Source organism: Daphnia magna, linkage group LG3, assembly GCF_020631705.1.
Source record: "Daphnia magna isolate NIES linkage group LG3, ASM2063170v1.1, whole genome shotgun sequence".
Lineage (NCBI taxonomy): Eukaryota > Metazoa > Arthropoda > Branchiopoda > Diplostraca > Daphniidae > Daphnia > Daphnia magna.
The window spans coordinates 2,901,305-2,918,914 of NC_059184.1; the positions used below are offsets into that span (position 1 = coordinate 2,901,305).

The 17,610-nt window shown below is 41.7% G+C and overlaps 7 protein-coding genes across 12 annotated transcripts; 5 read left to right on the forward strand and 2 right to left on the reverse strand.

Moving 5' to 3' along the window:
• Window positions 1-306: 306 nt before the first annotated feature.
• On the forward strand, window positions 307-1,367 carry LOC116918980 (dermonecrotic toxin LiSicTox-betaIA1ii). The gene is given in 1 exon segment (XM_045171098.1): window positions 307-1,367. A coding segment is annotated over 1 exon segment (882 nt). The 5' UTR covers window positions 307-485.
• Window positions 1,368-1,462: 95 nt separating this feature from the next.
• On the reverse strand, window positions 1,463-3,221 carry LOC116918975 (alpha-(1,3)-fucosyltransferase C). The gene has a single exon (XM_032924797.2). It carries the CDS (start codon window positions 2,903-2,905, stop codon window positions 1,568-1,570), a length of 1,338 nt encoding a protein of 445 aa, XP_032780688.2. The 5' UTR covers window positions 2,906-3,221; the 3' UTR covers window positions 1,463-1,567.
• Window positions 3,222-3,332: 111 nt separating this feature from the next.
• LOC116918981 (dermonecrotic toxin LarSicTox-betaID1) lies at window positions 3,333-4,626 on the forward strand. Its single transcript, XM_032924807.2, has 3 exons — window positions 3,333-3,588; window positions 3,656-4,312; window positions 4,398-4,626. The coding sequence occupies exons 2-3, from the start codon at window positions 3,713-3,715 to the stop codon at window positions 4,482-4,484; spliced, it is 687 nt and encodes a 228-aa protein (XP_032780698.2). The 5' UTR covers window positions 3,333-3,588; window positions 3,656-3,712; the 3' UTR covers window positions 4,485-4,626.
• Window positions 4,627-4,643: 17 nt separating this feature from the next.
• Window positions 4,644-7,252, forward strand: LOC116918976 (alpha-(1,3)-fucosyltransferase C). Of its 4 annotated transcripts, none has more exons than XM_032924798.2 (3): window positions 4,644-5,574; window positions 5,636-7,073; window positions 7,148-7,252. In XM_032924798.2, the coding sequence occupies exon 2, from the start codon at window positions 5,797-5,799 to the stop codon at window positions 7,051-7,053; it is 1,257 nt and encodes a 418-aa protein (XP_032780689.2). In that variant the 5' UTR covers window positions 4,644-5,574; window positions 5,636-5,796; the 3' UTR covers window positions 7,054-7,073; window positions 7,148-7,252. The 4 variants fall into 4 exon arrangements, with proteins under 4 accessions (XP_032780689.2, XP_032780691.2, XP_045027030.1 ...); XM_032924800.2 differs by having other exon boundaries at window positions 5,636-5,887; window positions 5,968-7,220; XM_045171095.1 differs by having other exon boundaries at window positions 5,636-7,220.
• Window positions 7,253-7,383: 131 nt separating this feature from the next.
• LOC116918972 (ER membrane protein complex subunit 1) lies at window positions 7,384-10,862 on the forward strand. Its single transcript, XM_032924793.2, has 6 exons — window positions 7,384-7,617; window positions 7,704-7,813; window positions 7,876-9,611; window positions 9,674-10,103; window positions 10,168-10,407; window positions 10,502-10,862. Exons 1-6 carry the CDS (start codon window positions 7,526-7,528, stop codon window positions 10,660-10,662), a joined length of 2,769 nt encoding a protein of 922 aa, XP_032780684.2. The 5' UTR covers window positions 7,384-7,525; the 3' UTR covers window positions 10,663-10,862.
• Window position 10,863: 1 nt separating this feature from the next.
• Window positions 10,864-13,708, reverse strand: LOC116918974 (BRCA1-associated RING domain protein 1). 2 transcript variants are annotated; one of them, XM_032924795.2, is made up of 6 exons: window positions 12,823-13,708; window positions 12,293-12,755; window positions 12,132-12,224; window positions 11,883-12,079; window positions 11,502-11,824; window positions 10,864-11,432 (listed from the first exon to the last, which is right to left on the reverse strand). In XM_032924795.2, exons 1-6 carry the CDS (start codon window positions 12,900-12,902, stop codon window positions 10,981-10,983), a joined length of 1,608 nt encoding a protein of 535 aa, XP_032780686.2. In that variant the 5' UTR covers window positions 12,903-13,708; the 3' UTR covers window positions 10,864-10,980. The 2 variants fall into 2 exon arrangements, with proteins under 2 accessions (XP_032780686.2, XP_032780687.2); XM_032924796.2 differs by having other exon boundaries at window positions 12,293-12,769.
• A 981-nt stretch (window positions 13,709-14,689) lies between these two features.
• On the forward strand, window positions 14,690-17,157 carry LOC116918978 (dnaJ homolog subfamily B member 6-A). Of its 2 annotated transcripts, none has more exons than XM_045171096.1 (5): window positions 14,690-15,138; window positions 15,221-15,338; window positions 15,638-16,017; window positions 16,089-16,395; window positions 16,457-17,157. In XM_045171096.1, exons 1-5 carry the CDS (start codon window positions 14,838-14,840, stop codon window positions 16,551-16,553), a joined length of 1,203 nt encoding a protein of 400 aa, XP_045027031.1. In that variant the 5' UTR covers window positions 14,690-14,837; the 3' UTR covers window positions 16,554-17,157. The 2 variants fall into 2 exon arrangements, with proteins under 2 accessions (XP_045027031.1, XP_032780692.2); XM_032924801.2 differs by having other exon boundaries at window positions 15,007-15,145.
• The last annotated feature ends 453 nt before the right edge of the window (window positions 17,158-17,610 follow it).

The following is a 17,610-nucleotide window of genomic DNA, read 5'->3' on the forward strand; positions in this document are numbered from 1 at the left end:
GGCGATTAGTTGTACAACAGCGACCTAGCTGTATTTTCCCCTCTAGGTCTGGCCGCAATCCATTCTGCTTCATTATTGCCGTTGATTCGCTGGAAATTGGTAGGTCAACAGGACATGTCCCTATCATTATTGTAGACTGTTTTTATTCTTTTCTTTATATCTTCCTATTTAGATGATCGATTCGGGCAATGTTAAACAGCCCCGACGTAGCCTACGTCTTAAGAGAGATGATTCGTACAACAGATTGGAAACGACAAGAATTGCCTGTTCAATCAGTCTAACTTGCACCAACAAAGAGCTAACAGTGTTTGATTGCTGCCATTTGCATCGTGCAATTCGGTAAGAATATTTGTTGTGATAATTCCTAATTCTAGTCTAATCTCGTCTTTGTAATGTTTCTCGATTGTTTTTGGTTCTTTTGACAGCGAAAAATAAGGACGATAAGGTCCTCCAATCGGGACTCATCAGTCTACCAATCCGGGAAAATGTTCACTAGACGTTCAACTTTTCTTTCGTTGTTGATTGTGTACTGCGGTGCCGTTCGGTATGGCACAGGAGTATCGCGTCCAGTTAGTGTCATAGCCCACATGGTGAACACGCCCAATTCTATCCGATGGGCTTTAGCACAAGGTGCTAATGGCATTGAAATCGATCTTAAATTTGACGATAGTCATCCTGGTTGATTTCATCATGGCTTCCCTTGCGATTGCACCTGCTTTCTGAGTTATGCAACATTTCAGGACAGCGGATGCATGGTTCTCGGTGAAGGTTGTTCCGCTTCTACGGGCGTCACGGAAATGACAGACTTCTTGGGTAGCTCTGAGATTGTCTCTTCTCCGTTAGCAATCATCTACATCGACGCTAAACTGGACAAATCTGTGCCGAACTATGCCGAGGCCGGAGCCAATGTGGTGCGACTGTTTAACGAGAAAGTCTTAGGGCGGGGTTATCGCGGTCAAATTATTCTTGGTTCTTCAACTATTTCACGTTCAGATTTTCTACGTGGTGCTCTACGTGAAGCCGCCAATTCCAATTATGCTGACCGATACTTCTATACCATTGGGCAGGAAGGAAAAAAAGCGGATAAAGTGTTGAAGACCTCGCTTCAATTGGGCACCAGAAATATTGTTTACAATACCGGAGCAAGTGCTTGTTTTCCTTACAAAACCTTCTACAATGCAATTCGATATAGCCTTCAGTCAAAGGCATATGCTGCCGTTGGCATTTGGACCGTAGATCAAGAGGCTTCCATAAAAAACTACCTGAATGCTGGCGTCGATTTCATCGTGACCAACAGACCTAAGGTGGCAGCTGACATTATAGGCCGCCAAAATGTTCCTTACCTGAAACAGCTACCTGTTGATTGACAAATAGGATTTCTCCACTCTACTAGAATTTGAAGAATTATTATAATTATTTTAACTTTATTTTCCCTTTTTCATATTCGTATTTAATTAATTGGTCTCACAAATAAAATCTCTGGTTTATTCCAACGCAAATAATGACTTGCTTCCAATACTAAACATTATGACTTAAACAAATGGAAATTACATAGTACATCTTTGTTTCATCCGAACCATCTGATTAACATGGGTTTGGCTTCCCAAATGTACTCAACATGGGACTCTTTGGTGGTCTCATCCCCGTCGGAAAATGTAATCGTTTGGCAAGTTGCCTGGATGTCCCACCAATTCGTCATGTCTTTGTAAATTTTTTCAGGTTTGGTGGGATCGTGAAGCATACGGCAAAGCTCACACATGCTGTGTTTTGCAGCTTCAGTGTTATCGTGAGTATCATAATGTTTTTTCCACCAAAAGTATTCATTGTAAAGCGTGTCGTTTCCATCCAGCAGGTTCAGATAATCGGCCAAGTCCCGCACCGATTCATAGTCAGCAGCGTTGATGTAAGAATGTGGAGGAGCCATGCGTGCGTGATGACCGTGGAGGTCGAAAACGATTGGAATAATGTGGTATCGCATTTGATCAAAAAACTTTTCCGTGACGTAATCCTCACACAAAGTGTTTTCTAATGATAGATAGAATTTATAATCACGCTCCAACATTTCGTGACACAACTCAGAATTTAAACGAGAGCATCGCATTGTTCCGCACTGTCCGTAAATGTCGACGTCGATGAAGGTTTTTAGTCGATCGACATATTCGTTCCGAGCGCTAAGAGATTTGCAATTGGAGACGAACCAAGCAACCTTTTTCGTTTTCGCAGTTGCGGAGTTAACTGTACCCAGTTGAGTTTCAGCCATTAGTTGTTGCAAACCTTGTGCATCCATCTTTGTAACAATCGTAGGATCCGTCAAAGTTATCCATCCATACGGGTAAATGATATCCGAATCCCAGCGGTAGGTCATCGTCCAATTGAAAAATTCGGCCATGGAGTTGGTGTTGACATACCGCCAGCCGGGCGAATCCCTGCTCCAGAAAATGTAACGTTGATGGGTTGACCGTTTAGCTGGAAGATCCAAGGGATCCCACTTTCGCTGATTGAAAACTACAGCATCATAACTCTCGTCAGCTAAAAGAGTACGATTTGTGGTTGCCTCACAATGCCAAACGGGGCATCCGGCTTTCAGAAAAATATCTTTTCCAGTCCCAATATCAAACGTGTTATTTCCAGCGTGCCCCTCGTTCCAGAAAAGAATCGTCTTCCAATTACTGGCGAGTTGTTTATTCCTTTGATTGTCACCCAGTACATTCCTGAGGAAATTTATTCGAAAAGACGAGACACTCTGTTTTTGGCAGTTGAAATCGCTTTGACAGTCTGATACGGGTTCTGAGATTCGTTTCAACCAAAACAATCCCAAGAAACAGGTGAGTGTTATCGACAGTAAACTGAGCGCTGTCCCTCCTTGGCAAAAACGAGAACAATTTCGCAAACGAGTTCGATTCATCCCGTACACTTCAAAATGAAATTGGGGACTGTTGTTGAATCAGTGCAGCTGATTCGTGTTCACCCCCAACTGCGGCGAATAATGCTCAAACACTGGTCGATCCAACCAGCTGTGAAAATGTCTGTCAAACACATCTGCTTAGAAAGTGGTACGTTCAGAAACTGTGTCGTCCGGTATTTCACGGTTGTGTGCAAATGACCGACAAATGTCCATCCTTTCATGCCGAGTGGAATGACGTATTTTTTGTTTATTTAAAACCCAATGAACTCTTATTTTTCGCCGTTATGATACATATTTGCCAAAACTTTTTAGTTAAAGGCGACCGTTCCTTGATTACATCTCATAACTGTACTAGCATCACTCGTTTGTCTTGTACTACCAGACACAGGGGGGGGGGGGATCTCTTCCGGGAAAAAAAAAGGGGTTAACGGTTTCCTTGTGAACAGCTATGAAATTACGTTCTCCCAAGTTTACAAAACAGTATACTCACCCAACGAGTTGTAGGATGGTCCCTTAGTTTGCTTTGAGCCGCAGGTGCCAAAGCTGATTGAAAATTCCGCGAACGTATTGTACTAGGTAGGAAGAATCAAGGACCTGGCTCACCTTGAACTCTCAAGGTGTTCTGGTCAATGTTTTTTCTGGTGTGACACCTGCATTTTTGAAGCAAGTTGCTTCCAGGCAAGGTAAGCAGACTGTTGATGTTAACTGGTAGAAGTAACACTATCATCGCTGTTCTATTCTTTTCGACAGAAACCCAAACTGAAATTGTTCGACAAACGTTTGAGATTCAAGTGAACCTTATTGAAGATGCTAACGGGATTCCTCACTTCTATACCGTGGCTGTTTCTCCACTACGTCAGCTACTACCTGGTCGAAGCATCGCGTCCAATAACCGTCATCGCCCATATGGTCAACACACCAAATTCCATTCGATGGGCATTGGATCAAGGCGCCAACGGCATTGAAATCGATTTGAAATTCGAAGGCAACGATCCTAGTAAATTTCATCATGGATTTCCTTGTGATTGCAGTTGCTTTATCCATTTGTTTACCAATGGGGACAATGGATGTGGGGTTCTCGGTGAAGGTTGTTCCGCTTCGACGAGTGTCACGGAAATGACAGACTTCTTGGGAAGCTCTGAGATTATCTCTTCTCCATTAGCACTCATTTACATTGACGCTAAACTGGACAAAACAGTGCCGAATTATGCCGAAGCAGGCGCAAATGTAGTGCGATTGTTTAACGAGAAAGTGCTTGCACGGGGTTTTCGCGGACAGATTCTTCTCGGATGTTTAACAATATCACGTGCTGATTACCTGCGTGGTGCCCTTCAAGAAGCTAGCAATACCAAATATGCTGACCAATATTTCTACACGATCGACAACGAAGGGAGAAAAGCAAAAAAGGTCTTGAGAAGCTCGCTCCAGTTGAAGACCACAAATATTGTTTATGACACAGGGATAACCGCATGTTTTCATATTTTACCGGCAGCATATGACAACGCCATCCAGTACAGCCTTGATATGGGCATGTATGCTGCTGTTGGTGTTTGGACGGTCGATCGGGAATCTACAATGACGCACTACCTGGAGGCAGGTGTGGATTTTATCTTAACAAACAGACCAAACGTGGCTGCTAACTTGGTTGATCAAGATTATATCATCGCTTTGCCCGGCCAAGCAATGAAACCCAAGTCATTTCCAAAACTAAGTTCTTATATTTGATGTTGCGAGTTGGTTATCGTTGTTGCAATCGCTTTTGTAACGTTAGTTCTGCCCAGGTACGTGACTCCGTACCGATAACGCTTGTTGTTGTTGAACAACAGGTTAAAATTGTGATCACGAAACAATGTAGCTTTGCAAGCTTGGCATCCAATCTTGTCGAACATAGTCTTCCGGAAAATTCATGAGAATTGTTTACATTTTTGGTGATGGATTCTGAACTATCCTAGACCTGTGTTATTACTTGGTTCAACTGGTTTTGTGTTGTCGATATGGTCGGTCAAAATTGCATTTTATAAAAAACAATGTATAATGCAGTTCGCTTTGCTGCGACAGAACTCGGATTATTGAATTAATCCTGGTGCCATATAGTCATTCGCGAGTTGTTTTTTTTTCGAAACTTTGGTTGTGTTTGTTCATCCTTATAAAAATTTATTCCGTACATTATGTTAAAATCCACCTTTAGAAGTCAGTGGAACAAATTCGTGATTAAAAACCAGCAACCAGAGTCATAGACCCCAGGGGTCTATACTATGACCGCTATGACTCTGCAGCAACTTAATAGATAACAATTTGTACGCACATTTGACTACAGTGGTACGTACTACCTCACCAACAAACAAAGGCGTCTGCTATTATTTTTTTAGTTAGACAACTAAGTTTGAATTTGAAATAGTGAAAACCAGTTTAGGATTGCTGCAGGCTAAAGGAAACTTTCCAGAAGAAGGTATAGCTTTGTGGTGAAACACGTTTGGAGAGTCCGTAAACCAACAACACTACAACAGCTGGCTGAGCTGACCAAAACTGGCAACACACCTGTACTTTTCTCAGGTGGATACTGCCAATACACGCTGTGAATATTGTTACTCTTAGTTGGCTTTCTTGTGACTTGCCTTGGTTTATAAGGTTATAGTATCATGGAATGCCTTTTATTTTATCAGCACAAGGTACATCAGCTGAAGTTAAAACTATGAAAAAAGTAAAGAAATTTCAATTTTGGTCTTGTAGGTAATGTGAAGATCTCTTGGGAAACATAAATTCAACTTTCAGTTTACATTTGAAATACCTAATGTGAATTTTCGTACATTTTCCACATTGTGTTGAATGGGAGTTTCAGTTACAACGAGATGTTTTCACAATAGAATAGACTACAGTTGCTGAACCTTAGGATGTCCCAATACCACCGCTGCGTAGTTGCAGTATTGATCATCATTCTTTTAACGCGACTATACTACAGAACGACATTATTTAAAAAAGGCGGTACTTTTTCAACTACCAATTTGCTCAATACCTTTCCTAGCCCTCAACCAGTAAAGAAGATACTATTCTGGTATGAACAGTACAAACCACCCAGACGACGAAACGGCTTTGAAATTGCACAGGGACCAACCGGCATGGCAGAGGATGCCTATCGTCTTACTCACTGCCAGTTACAGTGTGATATATTTAGCCGTGGTCGTATTGTTAACTGGGAACTATTGAAAGAATATGATGCCATCATCTTCCACCAACACGATTGGACGCCTGATGATGTACCTGTCAAGAGGTGGCCTCATCAGCACTACGTTTTCTTAAGCATGGAGTCCCCTGCGTGGAGATTCGTAAATACTGAATCGATGAAAAATTTTTTCAACAGAACAATGACATATCGCAGAGATTCTGATATTTACAATCCGTATGGTTGGTTCAGTGCTCTTACAGAAAGTGTCACGCTCGACTCGTCACGAATAAATCCCCTGACCCTTAAGCAACTGATGCGTGATGTTCACTTTGATACCACCAACTACGGGGCTGGAAAAACGAAAAAGGTTGCCTGGTTCGTCTCCAATTGCAAATCTCTTAGCGCTCGGAACGAATACGTCAATCGACTGAAAACCTTCATCGACGTCGACATTTACGGACAGTGCGGAACAATGCGATGCTCTCGTTCAAATTCTGAGTTGTGTCACGAAATGTTGGAGCGTGATTATAAATTCTATCTATCATTAGAAAACACTTTGTGTGAGGATTACGTCACGGAAAAGTTTTTTGATCAAATGCGATACCACATTATTCCAATCGTTTTCGATCTCCACGGTCATCACAAACGAATAGCTCCTCCACATTCTTACATCAATGCTGCTGATTATCAATCAATACGAGAATTGGCTGATTATTTGCTCTTGTTGGATGGAAACGATACGCTTTACAACGAATATTTTTGGTGGAAAAAGCATTATATCGTTGGTGGGGGTCCTAGGGATGCTAAAGGGGGCATGTGTCGTTTATGTGATTATTTACACAACTCAACTTTACCTTTAAAAGTTTACCAAAATATGACTCAATGGTGGGATGTTCAATCAAAATGCCGGACTGTGGCCTTTATCAACAATACCATCATGCCCAAACACGATGCTGATTTTTACTGGGAGTCCTTTCTTGCATGATCACATATCTTTCGTTCTTGGTACGTTTTCTTTGTGTGTTTTTCTCTCTATTAAATCACTAAAAGTGAATTTTTTCTGCTGCCCAATTTTATAGCTATCCATGTGATGCAAAGATTTTAAAAATATTGCACTGGCACTGGAATAAACTTAAATATATATTTACACGACCTGAACAGTTTCGTCAGGTGCTTGAACTATCGAAGCTCGTCAAGTTGTCATATATTTTCTCCCAGGCCAGAAGCCAGAGTTATAGAATAGATACATATGAATATGATATATCTGCTCGCGCTTTGCCGCTGCTTTGCCGGCTGCCGGAAAGCCAACCCGACTTCTGTTTAGCCTTCACCTTCAATTATACCAGGTGCTGTCAGTGAATTTGCAGAGACAAGTCTTTTTCCCGGTTGCTTCCGTTTTTTCTGTGACATTCTTAAACACGGCGCCGTTTATTAATATTGTTTAATTGGTTTCCGCCATGAAAACCTCCAGCTCCTCATTATGTATAGTATTTATTTTTATACAAACAATTAACGGATTGTATGAAGACCAAATCGGGAAGTTTGATTGGTACGCCAAAGGTTTCTCATCGACTTACAACTTCTAAAAGTAACATAAATTTGCATTTACGTAAGCATTGATTTTACTTGATGCAGGCGCCAACAGTACATCGGGAAAGTTAAACATGCTATTTTTGATTCTACGGGGAAGAAAATTGTTGTTGGCACAGAAGAAAATACACTAGCTCTCCTTCATGCTGGCACAGGTTAGTCTTACAAATTTGTTTTCCCTTCCACACAAAAAAACATAACCAATCATTTTTCTCAGGAAAAATTGAGTGGCGTCATTTGCTAGGCAGTAGCGCCAAAAGCACAATTACTTCTCTTTTCTTGCTCAGCAATGGAAAAGTAGCATCTGTCAGCAATTTCCCTACAATTGTAAGGGTATTTGATGTATCATCAGGAATCCTTCAGTGGGAAACTGCTGTGGCCAAAGACATACAACCTGTCTTGTGCAAGTGGTCAGTCTCAAAGAGAGATGTAATATCTATTGAGATCAATCCTTCCAGGTCTGGCTATGACCTCCGCTTGACTGAGTACAGCGCAACTAGTGGAACAGAAAATGTTTCACCAGCCACTGAGTTGCCATGGTTCACCCCTGGAACTAATTGCCAGCTAGTTTTCCCCCATTTGGTCTGCCTACATCCTCAGGATGACGCCGTCAACATTGTGGACGTAAGAAATTCTGATACTCATCAAAGAATCGAGTTACAGTATCTTGGTATAACTGTTGGTGCTGGCCAATTGGTCACCTTGGGGGTTACGAAAAATTTCGTGTCTTTGAGAACGACAGGTACGTTCTCCTTGTATAAAGTAACTGATGAGGGACTCCAAAGAACCGGTGCTGAATGGCCTAGCGAAACTGTATTGGTGAGCGTTCCAACAGTCAAAGATACTGAAGCTCGCGGCCAATACATGGCTGCCCTAATAAAACGCGAAAAAAATTACTCAGTTAGAATCTACGATTTGGAAACCGATCAAGTACTTGACGATGTCAGTGGAGATATGAAGTTGCCAGATCAAGCTGGTGAACCTGACCTGCTTTCGACCTTCTTGATGAGAAAACCGAATGGAGAGCTAAGCTATCGCTATGCCATCAGCACCACTGATGATTCTTTTCACTATGGCTCCAAAAAAGAAGTGTATTGGACCCGTGAAGAGGCTTTGACTTCCATTGTCCAAGTAGAGATGGTTGATCTTCCTGTTTCTTCCATTGAAGCTTCTATTGAAGAAGAATTTGGTTCAGACCAGCCATTGAGTGGCATCTTGGGTCATACCATCAGACGGCTTAGTTCGCAGTTTCGGCAACTTTTGATAGTCGCCCAACAACTCGTGGCAGGCCAGATTAGTTTGGTCCATCGCGATGCTGTCGGAAGCAACAACAAAGCACTTGAAAGGGATCGTTTCGGTTTGCACAAATTGATTCTTATTCTTACCCGACCGGGTAAGCTGTTTGCAATGGACACATTATCCGGTAGGATTGTTTGGCAACGATTACTGAAGAATGTCAACACCGATAAAGTTCGCCTTTACGTCCAGCGAACCAGCATTCACTACCCGTTGGAGCCGCAATGCACTATCTTAGCCAAAAGTTCCACTTCTAACCAAGCCGTACTTTTTATCTTTCATCCAATCACTGGTGAGCCGGCTCAGTTTGGAAGTGAAGGCTACGTAAATCTATCCTACAATGTGCAACAAGCACTGCTTTTGCCCCAAAACGAGGAGACCGAATACATGAAACCGCTGCTGCTGCTAGATGAGTCCGCTGCTCCGCATGTTTTTCCACCAACTGAATCAGCCATAAATCATGTATTCAAAATGTCCAACAACTTATTTATGTTCGTAGCAGACACGAAGAGTTGTGTATTACGTGGCTATTCGCTGGCCAAGAGTAGGGCTGATCAACTGTCCTCTGCCGCGGTATGGCAGTTGCAGCTTTGTTCTTCGAGTGATTCAGTAGAGGAAGAAATTGTTTCCATTGTCTCTCGTCATCCAGAGGAAAAGGTACTAGTACTAGCGTCAGTCCTTAGTGTCTCAGTTAAATTCCATTTGAAATGTTATTGCAGGTGTTCTCGCAAGGTCGCGTATTGGCTGATCGAAGCGTTCTATACAAGTACCTTAATCCTAACATGGTTGTCGTGGCGACTGCTGGAACAAATCATCCACACCATCGTGGATATCTCAATCTGTATTTGATTGATGTTGTGTCTGGAGCTGTCGTCTTTTCCACCTCGCATCGCCGTGTTCAGTCACCCTACCATGTTGTTTACGCAGAAAACTGGATCGTTTACTCCTATTACAACGAGAAATACCGACGAACTGAACTGAGCTCGCTTGAACTATTTGAAGGGCAGACGCAGAGTAACAGCACAGCGTTTTCCTCGTTTTCGGCACCTCAACCATTGGTGGACCGTCAAGCTTACATCTATCCGGCACACATCACGGCCATGAAAGATACCGTGTCCGAACAAGGCATGACCGCGAAACACATTCTTCGTGAGTATCATAAATCTAATGTCTTTGGTGCCGTTGTTTAGCTATATTTGAAATCGATTTGCAGTTGGACTAACAAATGGATGGATACAAGAAATGCCACGTGCGTTCTTAGATCCGCGTCGACCAGTTGTGGCTGCTGCGACACCTGAAATGCGCGAAGAAGGTATCATGCCTTATTTGCCAGAGTTGCCGATCCCAGCCGAAGCTATCATCAATTACAATCAGACAATCTCCAACATTAAAAGTATTTACGTTACTCCGTCTTCGCTAGAATCTACTGCACTGGTCTTCGTCTGCGGTTTGGGTATAATCTTCATCTCATTTTTCGTTTCTTTCGTACTGAAAATGATTTTTATCTTACCGTTTTGTTTCATTTATTTATTTTTTTATACCTGCAGATATCTTCTTTACTCATGTGACACCCTCCAGGACATTTGACGTTCTCAACGATGATTTCGAATATGGCTTTATCGCATTGGTTTTGATTGGATTGACACTGGCTTCATTCATAACCAAACGATTAGCTGGCAAGAAGTCACTTCGGCAAGCCTGGAAGTAAATCCGAAAAGTTTGAATCAGTATGGCATTGCTGACCTATCATCATATTAAGAATAACAGAAAAATGCCCATTCCCCTCTTTCCTGTGTGTTTGTGTGCGTGAATGTGTTCCGCTAGATGTTGAGTTGTCAATCATACAGGTCAGCTGCCCGTTTGTAGTTGGGGCTAGTCAGAGGTTTTCATTAAACTTTTTAAACGCCAGCTTGGTAAATGGTCTGTATTCAGGATTGACGAACAAAGACAAATCACAGATTATTTTCTTATTATTATCTTTTTTTTTCTTTTTTTTTTATTGCAAAAGTGGTTCCTGAGCTAGAAATCAAAATCCGAAAGGATCGACAAGAGAAAAATTCTCGATGGACGCCACTAGCCAATCAACGGAAAGCGATTTTACGTGAGACATGTTATACTTGAGAGTTGGCTGCGCCTTGGCCCTAGAATCATATAGAATGAAATGTGAGCACTGGACCAATGGACTGGTAGGCGAGGCATGATACGGGATCTTTTCACAAGGAGAGATGCTCTCCGGATTTGGGCTACGCGTCAACAATGTACCACCACCGTGCTTGATCCATTGCGTAATGTCGGCCTTGCTAGGTGTGGAGAACAGGCCGTTGAGGTAGAAGGAGCAATTATTGAACAGACCGGGTAGTTGGTTAGCAACATTTAACCGACTGAGAGATCCGCCCGGTGGTGCCCGATTCAAACTTCCATCAATTTCATACTGGCAAACATCTATCAAACGTTCCAACTTTGCGCTTTCCTCTATCCCTACAACGAAGACGTTGATTAGCAAACACGAACGTTAAGATACGAACGCTATATAAAATAATTTCATACATTTAAAATCGACAATAAACTGGCCCTGAAGGACAGCAGAGTAGAAATGCGCGTTAGCCTTGATTGCGTTACAAGGATCATCCAACCGGACAGCCACATGAGTGACCGAGCTGGAATAGTTAGTTGATATCTTGAAATTAAGAGTACGAGCAAGTTTGCTTAATCCAGGATGAGATTTTTTTTCCATGTTAAGAACAAAAAGACAAATTGTCTGTAAAGTTGTACGGGCGTTGGTTCGATCGGGATTGCTAGGAGCTGCTGGCATGATCGTCGAAGTTTGAAGGGCAGCAGTCATGTCTTCATTGTCTTTTGAGCATAAGTCTCTGAGAAGAGAAACGTCTTAAAACGGCTTTCGTTAAAAGGAAATTTGTATTTATTTACTTAGGAGTAAGCCCTCGACTGTTTCGGGCGTTTACGTCTGCGCCGTGTGACACGAGGAGCCGGACAATATTGGTTCGGTTACAGGCAACGGCATCGTGAAGAGATGTCTCATTCTGGCCACCAGGAATATTGGGGTTCGCCCCATTTTCCACGAGTAGAGTTACTATCTCCTCGTTTCCACAGCCGACTACTTCGTGCTAAGACAGAGATTAAATTCTACTGAAAAAAGTAAACTAATGCGTACTTTACCAAAGGCGTCCATCCGGCATTATCTTGCGTGTTCGGATTAGCCCCGAGTCCTAACAGTTCTTTGATTCTTTGTACATCCTGTTTAAGGCAAGCCTTTTCAAAAGAAAATAGAATAAGATTTACATTTACAAAATACTTACTTTTGGATAAACCACACTTACCACATGCAATTGAGTTTCACCCTTTGCATTACGTTTGTCTATTCTTGAGGCAGATGTTCCACTAATTGAAGTATTTAAACTTTCACTGAGACTTCCTGTCCTCCCACACCTCTTGATTGTGTGAACGGGAGTTGAAAAATTTTCAGGTTTAAGTGAGTTTTTTGGTGTCTTAACAGGTCTGTTGATTGTTGATGCTGGTGTTGCTGGAACTAGCTTCTTGCTTAATTCCTTATTCAAATGAATATCATTGTGAACTGCTGGTGTTACATCAATTCCAAGATATTCAGCCATAGGCAGGTACGCTTCTATGAGATTTTCAATAACAGTATCTGGTTTACAGGTGTCTGGTAACGAGACAACGCCACAAACTGGGCACGGTTTTCCACAATGGATGTTTGTGCATGACTGACAAAAAGTATGATCACATCCTCCTAGAATATGGGGGCTGTAAGCCAGTTTCTCACTATGCAACAAGAACTAATACATGAGACATTAAATTTTTTAAATTATTAATATCATAACAAATGTACCAAGATTGACACTGAAGATGTTTCCCAAGTTCCAAAAATGATTGACGGCTTCTAACAAACTTGTCATTTACGTTGGCCATTTTATGGTTCTGTTGTTTAGGTAATTTCCCGCTTTGTTTACAGTTGCTTGTTCGTTTCTCATTGTTGCCGATAGATTTTTATACAAGCAGAAGTAAAAAAAAGGTTAAAACTTAATTTTTTAATTATTAAAAAAACTAGTAAATATCTAATGTTATTGGTCATTCAAAAAATGCAAATGATTATAATATTCAACAAGAGTGATTCCGGCATCGTCGTTAGATCCCAGAGGCAGGCTCCCCAGTAGTAGTCTGTATCCAATGTATGGAACCCATTAAGCCGTTTGGTGCTCGACTAGTGTGTGTTGTTTTACCTTTCCTTCACACCTCTGTGTTGGAAACAAAACCCATCCGATCTCCAATTATATTACCCAGTGGATCCGAAAGGCGAGTCTTTTGATCTCTTTTTTAAAATTAAAATGTGTGTTTATTTATATGGTTTGTTGTTAGAAGCCCCCGCGTTTGGTTTTTTTTGTTGTTGTTACCAGACGGTGAGAGTTCATTGTGGTGGTCTGTAGGTTACATTTCTCCTCAGTCAGACTCTTTAGTAAGTCCGATTAAATGATTAAGTTACAAAATTTTGTTGTATGTTGTGACATACGATACGACCGCCATTGGGGCTGGGTTATCAGAGTGCATTTGTTAATGCTACTCTTAAAAAATATTCAAAGACACTGTTTGTTTGTCGGACGAGCGAGTGCAGTTATTAGTTCTACATAGGATAAAGCAACGGTAACAGTCATCGAAGTAACGTTCGATGGGTGTATTTTTCCTTCCGAATATTCGGGCAAGTTTGTTGCCCTGCATGCGAAGATGACGGAACAAAAGGGCCCGGGGCTACTCTGCTCTGTTTTCTTATTAGGTCTCTTTTTACCGATACCAGTATGTACCAAACCACGTGATTGGTATAGATATTGCCTAGTCTACTAGCTAATAACTTATCATATACCGAACTGTAATCAGGCCAATGTCTGTCTGCTTCTCTTGATCCGCTTCAAGGTTGGGTAGAGTTTGGTATAGTTGGTTAGCAGCGAAGTTTTGAAGTGAAACCTTGTAAGGATTTTCTCCTCTCTCTCTCTCTCTCTACTCAAAGCATCGTTTTCTTTGGGAGATAATGGCAAAGGGAAAAGTTCCAGTGGCCAAATGGACAACAGTTGCCACGAATCGTAATGGCCTTGCCTTGTTATTTATAAGTTTTTGAGCGTCGCCACGACGCGGACAACACCGTCTAGTGTTAGACTTTTGCGGATTTGCAACCCTCGTATGCGATTTGTGAGCTTTAAAAGGGATGTTTAAACGATGACTATAACCTTGCCTATTGGTTGTTGGTCTCAACCGTTCGTTGCCTTGTATGGCCCGATGAGTGGTCTTTCGGGCGCGCACCGTGAATACTTGATCGTCGTTCCCGTTTTCCACTTGATTCACGCCGACTGTTGGAATTACAAAAAAGGGGTTGATTGTGGGTGTGATGGGAAAACCTTAGAATATTGCACGTCGAGTTGACAAAAGTTTTATGATAAACGTCATTAAAAAAGGCTGTAAACTAGTATTTTTCACTCCTAGTAAACGTTCACTACGGTAAAAGCTTCCTTCATTAGCTGAAGTTGATCTACGACCTGGGAAAACCTCGACACTGCACGCAAATTGTTTTCTTTCTGTTGACATTCGGGTGTGTTTGTTGGAGAGGGGGTTGAGGAATCACCTCCCCCCCCCACCTTTTTGGTAGTTCGACGTATCCATAGACGACGTTTTATAGCTGGTCGCTAGGTGGCTGCGTTCTTTGGGAATTTACCAGAAAGAGGGTAAAGGAAAACATGGCTATCGCCATACTCAGCTGACAACGTATTTTGACGATTCCGCGGCGTTTGCTTTTCTGGTCCCATCTAGTGAAACTCATATTATTGCCGTCTGTCTTACACGAGTGATTTAAACGAGGCCATGGGTCCTGTCAGGAAAACCGATGGCGCCAGCAGTAGCAGCGGTGCGGAAACGACCAAACCGTACACCAGACGACCACAAGATGAAAGGTGTCGAAAGCGATTGCGCGTTGAGAGAGATTCTGACGACGACGTGCAAATAATAGAAGACGAAGATACAGGATTGCCTTCTGGCAGAACTGGCCAGAAATCATCAAACAAAGAGTCTGCTGCATGTAAAGAACCTGAAACAAGTGGAAAAAGTGGTTGGTTTAAGAGTTCTAGTACTAGTAATAAGAGTAAAGCTGAACACAAAGGAAAAGGGCAAAGGTTGTGCTCTTCCATCTTATTTTTTCTGTACTGCTTATCGAGCTTGGTAATGTAACTCTTGTTTCATGGCTATAGGTCTCAAGAACGAAAGTACATCAGCAGCCGAGGAGGCTGGCCCATCCACCACAATGGTAGACTACTACAAAGTTCTTGAGATACAACGTTCTGCCACAACAACAGATATCAAAAAATCGTATGTATTCCCTTTGTACATTTCTTAAGCAAGCTTGCTGTCTCTAATGTGGTAGTGATTTTGGCCCAGCACAATGAAAAACATCCCACTGTTTTTATTTTTAGATACAGTAGAAACGGTTGTACTAACAGGCATCGGCGTAGCTCTGGTCACGGTTGTAATCTGTGATGTCACAACATTCTTAGCAACCCAATTGTCATAAATTAGCAAAAAAATACCTGTGATAGCTTTCTTTTTTTTAGGGGGGGGGAGGTGTCCAACCAAATCTATTCAATTTGGCAATGCTTGTATTTTTGTAGATACCGACGACTTGCCTTAAAATGGCATCCTGACAAGAATCCCGATAACCAAGAGGAAGCCACTAGTCGATTCCGTGAGCTGTCTGAAGCATATGAGGTGCTAATTGACGAAAAGAAACGAAAGATTTACGATCAGTATGGTAAAGAGGGACTCCTCAATTCCGGTCGACCTGCCAGCGGGCATCATAGATCACGTTGCGATCATGGTGCGAATTTTGGAGGCTTTGATTCCTTTGGGTTCGGGTCACCGTTCGACTTCGGTTTTGGCTTCACTGGCTTTGCTTTCAGAGATCCAGAAGAAGTATTCAAAGAATTCTTCCGTGGTGATCCTATGGCTGATCTCATGGATGATTTCTTCGGAAATGATCCATTTTTTGGAGGTAACAGAAGTTAACCATGTAAATTTACTGTTGATTTTTTAGGATGTATTTTGCATTATTAAAAATATTAGGCTCGAGGAACAGAAGCAACAACAACAATCGAGCTCAGAGACCATCTGTTAGTGGTGGATTATCTCGGCAACCCAACAACTCTCTCGCCAGTCCATTTTTCTCGCCCATGGGTTTTGGGTTAGGTGGTCCTATGGGTCTGAGCAACTTCTTCGGTATGCACGACAGTATGGGAACTGGCGGGGGGGGCTCGGAATTTTTTTCAACCACCACGTTTGGCGTCGGAGCCGGTGGACAGCCCGTCCCCGCCGTCAAACGAACTTCGACTTCTACACGGGTTAGCAACGGGAAAAAAATCGTCACGAAAAAGTCAGTTTTTACTACTTCATTTTGCTCAAGAGAAACTTTAAATTATTCTTTTTCGATATAGAGTCGTGGAGAATGGAGTAGAAACGGTCACGGTCAGTGAAAACGGCGTACTTAAATCGAAAACCATCAATGGTGTTTCTCAGGCTATTGCATACTAATGTCATAAGAACTTCAACAGAAAATAAGATTCTTTCCACGCATGACAGATCTACGATTCAACTGTGGAAGGAAACGTCTCAAGTTTTCTCCGATCATATGTGTATTGTAAATAGGTCCAAAGGCAAAGATGAAGAACAAAAGAAAAAAAGGAAAAAAAATTACATTTATGTAAAATGGGGAAATTGTTGTTGGTTTGAGAGCAGGGAATTATGTCCTACTCGTACTTGCTGATGAAGGAAAAAAGGAACTGTTCGCTGCTTTCTTGGTTTGTAAAAAAAAACGCGTAAGTTGAAGAGAAATTTTATTCTCTGAAAATTAAATTCGCAGATCGTTACTGAAATAATTGGGTAAACGTGTATGTCGGTTGCCCTTTCTCGCAACCTCATGCTTCTTTTTTTTGTCGTTGTCTTCTTTCTTTCACGTGCTCCACCCAATTCGGAGTAGCCTAAAAGCGAATTGAAAATTTCCTTGCATAAGTGATCTTTCATGGCTACTTGCACCATGTTTCCCCTGATGACGAAAAGACTGTGGGAAGAAAATAGCACAGCATTTCTTGTATTCTTTATTATTTTTACTTACGCCAATACAGCGTGCTGATAATTACTTTTTTTAAATGTAGACATATGGATATTGAAAAAGTCAACCGTAGATGGAAACCATCACCTTTCGTCATGTCGATCATTAAAAATGTGAGATTTCGTTTAACAAATGAATGTAATTTATCGGCCGCATTGTTCGTTGTTGTAGTTACGAGAACTAAAGCTACCGATCCAACATGCCGCCGATAATTTCTTTATCCATAGCCCAAAACTGGGTGTTTGATATGCAGAACCATGTCTTTTAAATAGGGAACAGCTTAGGTTAGCATTTTAACTGTACTTATTTCATCCTTTGAAGAGAAAGAGGTAATCAACACATTGTTTACTATGATAATTAGACAAATTGTACATTGTGTTGTTGCTCTCGGAGTAAAAACCTATTTTGATGATCTCTAGAACATGCCTGGTTCATTTTATTTGATTCCACATACTTCAATTGATTCTCTTTTCCTGATAG